The 12041-nt window shown below is 47.0% G+C and overlaps 1 protein-coding gene across 1 annotated transcript in view; it reads right to left on the reverse strand.

Moving 5' to 3' along the window:
• Window positions 1-5857: 5857 nt before the first annotated feature.
• POLA2 (DNA polymerase alpha 2, accessory subunit) overlaps window positions 5858-12041 on the reverse strand; it is a 29156-nt gene continuing 22972 nt past the window's right edge. Inside the window, exons 16-18 of the mRNA XM_083591803.1 lie at window positions 8594-8653; window positions 7495-7621; window positions 5858-6316 (exon numbers count right to left, since the gene is read on the reverse strand). Coding sequence (XP_083447929.1) covers window positions 6164-6316; window positions 7495-7621; window positions 8594-8653 — 340 coding nt within the window. The 3' untranslated portion in view covers window positions 5858-6163. The remainder of the gene's footprint in view (window positions 6317-7494; window positions 7622-8593; window positions 8654-12041) is intronic.

The following is a 12041-nucleotide window of genomic DNA, read 5'->3' on the forward strand; positions in this document are numbered from 1 at the left end:
TTCCCTTTACTAGCTGTGGCTGGGACTGGAAATTTTATCCCAGGCTTCAGCTGGGATGGGATTGCCAGGGAGTGAGGGGTGAAGCATTCAGATTGGCCTAGGCCAAAGGTCAACCCTAACAGATTAAGCCTGGGCTGAGCTTCTGCCATTGCTGATATTACCTCAGGTTATCAGCATTTATGACAGGGAAAGGTTCCCTCTGGAGGCACGTCTTCAGTGACAGTCACAAATTGTATTGCACACCTATAAACGCACACGTCAACAGAGAGAGGCCAAATGCTCAGTGAGATGAGCTATCGCTGACTGAACTTTTTCTTGCCTCAGGCGGAAAATCCACAATAACCCTCTCCATTTCCCTCTTAGAAATTTATTTATTTCATTTGTGTCCCGCCTTTTCTCCAAGGAGCTCAAGTTGCCATAAAAGATTCTCTCCCTCTACAAGAGTGGAGACCCCCCAGCCCACAGGCTAAATTTGACTCACCAGTCCTCCACATTTGGGCCACGAAGCCAATTTGGGAAAGCCACACACACCCATCTTCTATGCATCCAACACGACGTTGCACAGGGTACTGCTGGAATTTGAGACCCCAATATCTGCCAATGCCCCGTTCACCATCAAAGGAAGAGTCCATCACCTTCTGAGGGAGTCCATTCTACTGCGGAATGGCTCTTACCCATCAGAAAAGCTCTTCCTGAGGTTTAGACGGAATATCCTTTCTTGTAATTTGAAATCCTCTAGAGCCGCAGAAAATGAGCTTGCTCCATCTTCCATGTGACAGCCCATCAGGGATTTGAAGATGGTTATCATATCACCTCTAAGTCTCTCCTCTTCTCCGGGCTAAACATCCCCATCTCCCTCAACTGTTCCTCATTCCTCCAGGCCGTTGAACATCTTGGTTGCCCTCTTCTGCACATTTCCAACTTGCCAATGGGCCGGTCCACACTTAACTTCCCCCCACCAATGCTTTCTAGGCACGGATCTGCACTTTAAAGTGGCGTATCTGAGCTTTTTTTCATTTTCACCCCCCCCCCTCTTTAATGCTGAATCGGAACAAACAGCAATTTATGAGCAATGCCTTGAAACCATGCTGTCGTAGAACATGAGTGTTTTTTTAACCTTATTATGTCTGTATAGTTTTATCTCAAAGCATCTTCTTCTGTGAACAGATGCCAATTTTATGTTTTGATTCATATATTCCTGTCTTCTCTGTATGCCAATAAAGGTTGATTGAATTGAATTGAAACAGCAATTCAGGTTTTCTGCAGATTGCTGTTTGTTGTAATTCAGCAGTAAAACATCGGGTATGGGGGGAGCACTCGGATAAGGCGCTTGAAAGTGCAGACCTGGATGAATCCAATAGCCTTCTTAAACTGTGGTGCCCAGAACTAGACACAGGACTCCAGGTGGGGTCTGACGAAGTCAGTAGTTCTATTACTTTACTTGATCTGAAACACTAGACTTCAGTTGATGCAGCCTAGAATTGCATTAGCTCTTTTTACTGCTGCATCACAGTTGAATCATATTAAGCTTGTGGTCTCCCCCATTTTTTAGCTGGAGAAACAACCTGGGTTGACGCTGAGAACTTTTGCATGCAAAATGGATGGCTTGGCCATGAGACCTGTTCCTCACAAGCACCCCACACAAAACTGAGATTTGTCTGGGGAGGAGGGTGTTTTCCCTAACCGGAAAACATGCAGATCTTTCTGCTTCAGCAATAGAGCTCCTACTTTCAGAGCCCAATCCTATTTCCCAAAACTCGGAAGTAAAATAATGCAAAGCAGCCCTGGCTTAAAAGGGGAGAATGACTTTCTTAGAAAGGAATTCAAGGCGGTTGGCTTCAGAGACAGCAGGCAAGAGAATCCCCAGAAGGGAGGGAGGGGAAGGAAGAGGAGGAAAGGTGAGGATCTTGAGGAAACGGGGGCAGTACAGTATTGTCTCTTTGGGTGCAAGACTTTTTGTACACTCAAAATGCTGGCTCATTAGCTGAACCTCTCCCCCTTCCCCAAAAGACTCCAGATTTCTAGCTTTGGGGGGGCACAAAAAAGGAGAAAGAAAAGAGCAGCTAAGTGAGGAAAGCAGTTGTACACCCCAGTGGAAACTTTCAGAGAAAGCCACCTATTGCTTTCAGTCAAGGATGGTCACATCTGTCAATTCTGGACAGTTTCTCAGTCTTGAGGTCAATTCTCCACATTCTCTCATCAGCTTGAGAATTTTTTAAAGGAAAGGTTCACATGAAAATCCACCAGCATTTTAATGCATATGCAAACTGCCCCGTGATCCTCGGATGAAATGAGGTATCTTCAGGCATTGAATTCCACCCAGCCATTGGGGGGGGGAGGCTCGTCATGTGACATCACACGGGTAACATACACATGATGTCACACATGTTGGGAGGAAGCCGCAACGCCCGGCGAGGCCCTCCACCACCGCGAGGCCAGGTGGGGCCTGACCCCTCAAGACTGGGGGAGGGCTCAATCCCATCCCCTCATACTTGTGGTGGGCTTATTTCAAAAAGTCTGAATGGGGTGGGCATAGGCGCCAACTCCAGGGGGCCCTGGCACCCACAAGATATCTGCTGTGGCTGCCCGGCCTCCACCACTGCTGCTGCTCACCACCACATCTGCCAATTTGGGATGTGCCGGTTAAATTGGGACACTTGAGGAGTATGCAGTCACTCAACAATCCAAATGTTCCCACAGGCCTAAAAAAGGTTGGCAGCCCTTGACGTGGATATTTCTGAGCTAGAAGGGTCAATGGTACAGCTGAGTATAAGGAAGCTTCCTAGGAGCATAATTTTATCACAAGTCGATTTGTGGGGTCATTTAAAGCACTGGTAACAATTGGGGGTGCCCTGCCAGCAGAGGAGGATGGACAAAATGCTTCTGAGAACCAGCCATGGCGCTGGGGGGGGGGTGGTGGCAGCAGGTGGTCATTCCTGAACGAAGCGATCATGATAGGCTTGGGGTGGGGGGCGGGGGGAAGCGGAGCCAGCCTCAAGTCTGAGGTATGCATGGCTGAAGGCATGGGGAGTATCATATGTTATATACAGCATTTTGGACTGCACCTCAAGCGGCTAAATAAGAAGAATACATTGCAGTGGCCTTCCCCAACCTGGGGCCTTAGGCTGCAACTCGTCCCATCAGCTCTCAGGACAGGACAGTCAATGATCAGGGAGGATTCAAACTGCCAGCAAGTCAGATTTTCTGAGGGACACATGGTGTCACAGTGGAGGCACATGAATGCTACCATAGGGGTTTCTACCGCCTGAGGCAGCGGCCTCACCCCACCTAATGGCTGTGCCGGGACAGCACAGGAGTGTTTAGAGGATTCAAATGGGGAGAACTATGCACATCACCTTAATATCCTTGAAGGAAAAGGTGACATGCAAATAAAAAAAAGAAATAGAAGTCGTCATCCCCCCGCCAGCAACCTATCCATATAGAAACACCTTGAATTATTGCCTTCCAATGCCTTCTCAGAATCATTTCCCTCCTTACTCCAGGAAATATCGGCTTGACCCTCTCCCTGCAAATGAAACAAAACCAATTTCATGAAAGCTGTTGTGGGTGCTATTTCTAATTACTGCAGTAGCTTAACCAGCTAACCTAGCAAGTGAATTAGAAGAGACAGTCAGCTACGAACACACTCCACGCCCTTCGGCAGGTTCAGTTGCTCACACGAAGACATAGGATGGGCAAGAGAGGAGAATAATTACAGGGTTGTCTCAACGAGAAGCCCTTAAAACACTGTCAAGACCAGGAATGGGCGACCTGCGACCCTCCAGAACTGGGGTGGGGAACCCTTTTCAGCCTAAGGGCTGCACACCCAGCTAGGCAACCTTCTGGGTGCCACATGCCGGGGGTGGGTGGGCCAGAGGCAAATAATGTGAATTACATCTTTGCACAGTGAGGTAGATTCTGTACATTCCCCCTATCTATCCTGCACCCAGACAAGCAAAGAGGCAGCCTCAAAGGTTAAGGGCACATTTCAGCCAGGAGGGTATAAAGCGGGTTCGCCAAGGGGGCTGTGGCCTGGGGAAAGGTCCCTCCATTCCCCCCAACCCACTCGCTGCCCAATAATGCAAAGTGAACTACATAGAACCAACCAACACACATAGCAAGAGCCAAAAGGCAAAGTTTACTTCCAGAAAAAGCACTGATCTATGGCTGGGGGCGGGGGGAGGAGGCTGGGTTGCCAACACAGAGTGCTCTAAGCTCTAGATCTAAGTATTATCACATTTCTTTTATTAGCTGCTCTGCACTTTGCTTTTATGGAGCAGTGTGGTTTTATAGGCGGGTGGTACTGGGTCATTAGCATGGAAGGCAGTGTTCCTCCCCCCCCCCCGTTCTCCCAAGAATGTGTGTATTAATAGGTTTAACGAAACACATCACAGGTTCAGCGCAAAGCAGGAGGAATACTTAGCTTATATCTTTCTTAAGCTCTTTGTCGGTCTGCCTTATTGAAAAAATGAAAACACCATAGTTCAATTGGTTAGAACAGGCTTCCTCAACCTCGGCCCTCCAGATGTTCTGAGACTACAATTCCCAGCATCCCTGACCACTGGTCCTGCTAGCTAGGGATCATGGGAGTTGTAGGCCAAAAAACATCTGGAGGGCCGAGGTTGAGGAAGCCTGGGTTAGAGCGTAGTGCTGAGAACACCAAGGTTGCAGGTTCGATCCCCTTATAGGACAGCTGCATATTCCTGCATTGCAGCGGGTTAGACTAGATGATTCTCAGGGACCCTTCCAACACTGCAATTCTGTGATTCTTTGATCTCCTTAATGGACACAGAAGCATAGAACTGGAAGGGACCACTAGGGTCATCTAGTCCAATCCCCTGCAATGTAGGAATCTTTTGCCCAATGTGGGACTTGAACCCACAACCCTGAGATTCAGAATCTCATGCTCTACCGACTAGGTGCCACAGCCACCCGTCAATCAGGGCCCACCTGGGTCAGGAACACCAAACCATTTATAAATACTATTTGAAGAAAAATGGAGCTACTTTATTAAAAATATTGTCATGGGAACATAAGAAGAGCCCTGTTGGTATCCAGAGGTATACTGCCTCCAAAATAGTGACTAGTAGCCACTTCATACGCTTATCCTCCAGAACTCCTTTCAAAGCTATCACAAGCTGATGGCCATCACTTCATCAAGAGGGAGCAACTTCCACAATCCAACTCAGCACTGTGTGAAGATGCATTTTCTTTTGTCTGTCAAAAATCTTCTAACATTCAGCTACATTGGAAGGCACCCGCTGGGCCCTTGTGTTATGAGAGATGGCATCCGTAGTGTGCTCTGGAGTTCAAGTTCATAACACCCTATATGCATATTGCACTCAGGAACCCTTTCAAAATAAGCCTCTGAAGTAGATCACTTATGATCCCTCACACATGGCAGGGCCAAAGCTAAGCCTAAGGCAACCTGAGAGGAACCAGGGACTTAAAAGAGTCATAACTCAGTCTCTTTGCCCCACCTCTCAGGCTGGTGCACCTTGTACAACTCAGCAAAGAAGAATGGGGACAAAACCAGTCCAAAACCAGCCTGTCCCTGGCCTCCCTGCTTTCTACCTCACTGGTCCCAGTGGACAACACCAACGACTGAATATATCCAAGGCTAGATAATAAGACAAACTGCAGGAGAATTGTGTTATGTCTGCACCCCGGTCGCACGCAAGACCTGAACTTTCAGTTTTCCAAACTAGAGGTCAGTTTCCCCACCAACTTTGCAGGAGAGGAGCGTTTGAGAGGGGTGGGGGAGGGAGTTAAGACACCTCAAAGGATATCAACTTTGAAGCACAGAGGGAGACATGTTGCTCCCCCACCACCCAAAAAAATGCTACACACCAATGAATATAGCTAACTTTTTATCTGTCTTCTCAAAGTAGAAAGTGTTTTGTCAAAAGGACATTAGCGTAGGCAAATCCATTCTTCCCCGCCCAAACTTGGGGAAATTGCAACAGAAGAGATTCTCTCCAGCTGTGTTGGCAGCAAAGGTGGAAGGCAGATTCCCAAACAGCTGCAGCCCTGAGAGACTCCTAGACATTGGAGGAGAAACCCGCTCTGTCTCTTCAGTCTCGTCCCTAAACTGTGTTTTGGTCCCGCTCCAGCAAAACCTCTGCAGTCCTCTCTGCTGGTGGGTTGAGGAGATGGGTGCAAGTTAGATTCTCACGACCTGAGCAGCGATGCAAGGGCTCTTCCGCTCCTCTTGGTCCTTGGAGACCTTCTGCTGGATGCACAAACGCCCGTAGGTGCCCCCTACCTGGCCTTTTGTTAGCCGGCCTGGGTTCACACAGACACACCCAAGGACATCCTAGGGATGGGCAGGAAACAAGGGGAGGGGGAAGAGACATTAAAAACAAGAAACAGGCTCTCTAATCAGATGGGAGGTATCATTAGGACATACTGATTTTAATCTCCCTAATATGGGTGTAGGAACTATCTTGCCAGATCAGAAATATCTGTCTAGTGCAGCATCCCAGTTCCAAAAATGGGGGCAGCCAGATGTTTCTCAACACTCACTAGCTGGGTATGGCAGCAATGGCTACCCTTTATTGATCTTAAAGGGTGCCTCTCTCAGTATCAACCATTCTGGGACCTACGATCAGCAAGGGAGGCCACGTCGGTGGTGCCTGATTTGTGGCAACCCGGACAGGGCCTTTTTGGTGGTGGTTCTGTTTGCGGAGTGCCCTCCTTGCTGAAGTGGGCCTGCTCCACTCATTATTAATGTTGCTATCCAACTGAGAGTATGTGGCTTAAAGGTTTTCAATGTTTTTCTTAATGTAATTGCCCTCTACCCGGCATTTTGTTGTTTGCTGTCCTTGGGAGGGCAGGATAAGCAGCTTGCCCTCTAAAAAAGACTGCCTCCGAACATGAATGGTATAATAGCGTTTTATCAATGGATCTTCAGTGAACTCATCTGTATTTCTCCCCCTCTAAGCCTTACTCTGCCATCTATTCTCCACCCCAACTCCTGCTCAACAGGGCAGCATGCAGAGATCCTTGCAGTGAAGTGGTGTGGCTGTGTTCAAGAACATGTAGACCGGAGGTCGAATCCCAATGCCGGAATTAGAGGGAAGGGCAGTGGCAGAGCAGGTCCCAGGTTCAATCCTGGCATTTCCAAGGAAGACTTGGAATATCTCCTGAGTAAAATCCTAGAGAGCTGTTGCCAATCATTGCAAGCAATACTGAGCTAGACCCAGTCCCCTATGTTTCTATATAAATCGGTCCTTTAGTCAGTTCCATGAGGACTGGAATCTTACTTTATTTTTAGAGCTGGAGCTCAGTGGTTAGATCAATTGCTTGGCATGAAGATCCCTGGCTCAGTCCCCAGCATCTCCAGGCAGAGCTGGGGGATACTCTCTTGCTCAAAACCCTGGACAGCCGCTGCCAATTTGTGTGGAGAACACTGAGCTAATGTGCATAAGACGGTTTGGAATGTGTCCCCTCCCTCCATTGCCCTGTGCCCAGACAGCTTCATTTCCCCCCAACCTTGATAAAGTATCTCAGTTCCGATGGAGTGATCAGCACGTCCGGCGTGACAGGCAGGGCTGCGTATTGGTAGAAATGTTCATAATCAATGTTCATCTCTTCCGCGGGAGGGTAGAGTGGATAGTAACTGCTCAGGAATTAAAGAAAGAAGGAAAGATCGCGTTACCCCTCCCATTCCGCAACCCGCTCCCTCGCATACATTGACACGCCCAGCAGCTGTTCCTCTCCCCCTTGGGTACCAACAGGATGCCAAGCTGTGCTTTTCAACACTGCTGCCAATTTAAGTTTGCATGTGTGTGTTTCTGCAGTCTCTAAATTCAGCACCTTAAAGGCACCATGTTCCAAGGGATGTTATCTCCATGTTTCCAAAGTGTTGGGAAGGGGAGGAAAATAAAGGGAGTTTGCCAAATATCATAGAATCACAGAGCTGTAGAGTTGAAAACCTCCAAGGAAGGAGAGTTCACCACCTCTCGTGGGAGTCTGTTCCCCTGTCGAACAGCTCTTACTGCCAGAAAGTTCTTCCTGATGTTTAGTCCTGACCTTTGGACTTGGCGTGCATGGCTTGACCCCCCCAGGACTCTGGACTTGCCGCCAAGTAGGCCAGGGGTTCAGGACACATACAGCTTGGAAGGACAAAATACAAATGGCAATAATGTCGAGCCTGGAAAGATCCCAGCCAACTGGCTACCCCAGCCTCTGGTTTTCCCCTTCCTCTCATCTCCACGGCTACAGATGTTGCGCTTCTTTACAATACTACACATAATCATGCAATGCACCAAGTTTATTTTAAGGGGAAAGGCCATAGCTCAGTGGCAGAGCCCCTGCTTTGCAAGCAGAAAGTCCCGGGTTCAATCCCCACCAGCTTTTTCCTGGTAGGGCTGGGAAAGACTCTGCCTGAAACCCTGGAGAGCGGCTGCCAATCAGTGCAGACAATACTGAGCTAGATGGACCAATGGAGTTGCTGGGATTTGAACCCAGGACTTTTGGCAGACAAAGCAGGAGGCCTCACGCTGCCAAAGGAAGAAATCAGGTCAAGTCTCGCCACAAAAGATACCTGGGAGCGGGGAGGGTTTGTTTTGCTGCAACAAAAGGAGCTTACCTCCTCTGAGTCAGGATGTGCTTCAGAGTTCGGGAAAAACGGTCCAACACACTGGAAGAACTAGGACAGAAAGAAGAGAGAGAGAGAGGTGGCAAAATTAAAAAGAGGGCGTGAAAATATGTATTAAAAATAGAATCAGTACCAAGCCCCCCTCCCATATCTGCTTCTCTAAAACAGACTCCCTTTCAGCCTAAAATAAGTCACTGAGTTGTCATGAGGATAAAATGGGTGGGGGAGATGGAAGATTTAATAATAGGACTGCTTAGTTGCATACCTTAATTATTTGTATTTTAATTTCTGTGTAAATGGGTTTTCATATTTTGTAAAACTGCTTAGAAGCCTATTTTGCCAAGTGGGATTAATTATCATCATCTTCTTAGAAATGACTGGCTGATGTAAAGATTTCATCCTTAAATGGCTTCAACACATTAAACCTTAATTAAAATTAAAAGGTTTAAACCTGACCCTCTTAAATCCAACCCAGACACGTACGCATACCAGGCAACATCAAGTCAGCCACCCACAGGAAATTTAGGCTGCTACATACAACAGCAAGGGTGTGGAACCTTTGCCCCCCCCCCCAGCTCATGTTGCTGAACTACAACTCCCATCAGCCCCAGCAAGTATGGCCAATGGACCAGGGATGATGGGAGTTGTAGTTTGGCAGCATCTGGAAGCCAAAGATTCCCTTTGCACCTGATGTACAGGAGAATAAACCTCAGTCATTACACACACACTCTCTCCTCAAAATACAACACAAGTCAGTTCCCTGGCATTTTGGAAACATCAGCAGGTTTGTTCCCAAAGGAAGCTGCTTCTGTTCAGGAATATTCCCACCTGTCCCCTCTTGGGAAAATACTTGTTCCATAAAATTCATATACTGCACAAGTGTAAAAACAAAAAACAGACAGACAAACAGACAGACAAACAAACACAACATCTGCAGAATTTAGCAAAGATGTATCTAGCAAAGATGTATTTATCTGCAGTGTTAGCACCCCAGCCTTTTCACCAAAAAGTGTTTCAGAGTAGCTTGTAAGAAAATCCCTGCCTTCAGGCTAACAAACAAGATACGGCACATGAGGAAAAGGGAACAGGAGGGAGGAGGGAAGCTCAAGCGAAACATGCCAGTAAGGGATGTGCTTTGGGAAGAGGGGCTGCAGCTTGGAGGGTCTGTTGTCCGAGGGTCAACTAGAGGCCTGGGGGGCTGCTTTCAGCTGCTAGGTCTTAAGTTCCCCAGCTCTGCCCCAACTTGAATATGCAAAGGCTCCAGGCTTCCTATTCTCAGGAGACAGATTCAAGGATCTTGAGATTAATCCAGAAAAGGGAAGGTCTACATTCTTTTCTCTTTTTTTGCTTTTTTGGGGGGGGCGTGTTTATCTGCCAGTTCAGCTATTCCAAGCAGGATTTGTAAAGAGCTTTTGAAAAAATCAGCTAAAATAGGCTTTAGCAAATTTTCTGTAAGCCGTCATCAGTATTTATATAGCTAAAAGGTGGGCTATAAAAATGCTTTCATAAATACATCAGGCACTGCCCTATGGACTGCCGCCACAATTTATCAGGGAAATAAACTTGAGATTGGTTTAGGCTTGTGGTTCTGAACAGAAGCATTTTTAAAGATGCCAAATCAATCTTTCAATTGACTGGCCAGCCACATAAACAAACAAACAAACAAACAAACAAACAAACAAACAAACCCTTCCCCAGCCACTCTGGGCAGCTTCCAACAAAAGATTAAAAATACATTAAAATGTGTATTCTGCTCTCTGTTGTCATCATCATCATTATAATATTTCTACCTCACCCATCTGAGTGAGGCACTCTGGGCAATTTCCAACATAATAAAAAAAACCAGCAAAACATCAAACATTAAAAGCTGAAGAGTTCAAGGAGCTGTATGTGGAGGTTCCCTACTCCCCAGTTATTTTTACAAACACCCCGTGAGGTAGGCCAGGCTGAAGAAAAGGTGGCTGGCTGGCTGGCTCAAGATCACCCAGTGGAGCTTCATGGCTGAACAAGCCCAACTCTCCTAAGATACTGCAGGGATAGGAAGGATGGGGGAACACATGAGGCCCTCCAGAGGTTATTGGACTACAATTCCCATCAGCTACACTGGCTGGGGCTGATGGGATTTAGAGTCCAACAACATCTGGAGGTTCCCCCTCTCCCTGAGATGATGGACACACATACAGCAAGTGGATTTTATAACTGGCAAAGCAGAAAAAAAACCCCAGAAAAGAGGCCTCTGTGTTCAAATTTTACCCTGCTGGTGTGGTCCATGTATGTGTGCAAGGGAAAGACTCATGCGCTTACATTACATTATGTCAGAGCTGGCCCTCTGCCAGCCTATTGTAATATTCGAAACTCTGCTGCAGTTGAGAGGGTTTTTTGGCAGTCGCTGTTAAATCACCCACAAAACCAGCTTAACGCATCATGTTTTTGTACCCTCCCCCCTCCTCCCGTGGAGTCCCAGCTAATACTCATAAATTAAAAGCTCTCTGTTGTCTGAAGGCACGGCGACTCACCAAAACACAGAAACCTTGACATAAGGGAGTGTGAAAGTCAGGCATGAAACACACACACACACAGACACAAACAACAACACGTCATCCGTGTTTTGTATGCAGTGGACAAAAGAAAAACAAAGGCAACCCAACAAGTCCCTCCCTGATATAATAAGGGAGAGAGCTGGGTGGAAGAACAACAGGACAGGAGCAAACGCCTTCCTTGGCAGATGAGAGATTGCTCACGGCACCTTTCATTTTGCTGGTTTCTAGTCCACGTGATCCCAAAAATACAGGGCAAGGTGAAAAGGCAATAAAGTATGACCTTAAATTAATAGCTTTTCATCCAACTCCCATAATTTCTGACCACTGCCCATGTGATGGGAGCTGTGTCTTCATCTGCCCCACAGCTGACGCCAGGTGTAGGGAAGGTGGGTGCAGTATGGGAGAAAATGCACTTGTGGGCCAAATTAGGGACCATTTGGCAGGCCCAGCTAAGGGTCCAGAGGTCCTCCACCTTTTCTCTAATAGTTGTGCAGAAGTGGGGGGATTTCAGCAGCATGACATGTCATAAATCTGTGGGGGCAGAGAGGAACTTGCTCCAGCCACAAAATCACTCTTCTGTGCAGCAGCTGAGAAGCCCCCCTGCCCTTCTCTGTACCAACTCACTGTGAGAATATAGATATTACTTTCATTTCACAAGATTTATATACCGCCTAATTAAACAAGAAAAAAGACCTCTAAGCGACTTACAAAAGACAATCTAAAGTTTTCTTCAAAATATACCAATGAAAGCAAACATTACAAATTTTAAACTTCTTTTAAAAATCAGTAATTTAAAAATTATACTTATCAAAACCACATAAAGTGGTACCTCGGGTTACAGGCGCTTCAGGTTACATACGCTTCAGGTTACAGACTCCGCTAACCCAGAAATATTACCT

Source organism: Podarcis filfolensis, assembly GCF_964270895.1.
Source record: "Podarcis filfolensis genome assembly, chromosome: 16".
Taxonomy (NCBI): domain Eukaryota; kingdom Metazoa; phylum Chordata; class Lepidosauria; order Squamata; family Lacertidae; genus Podarcis; species Podarcis filfolensis.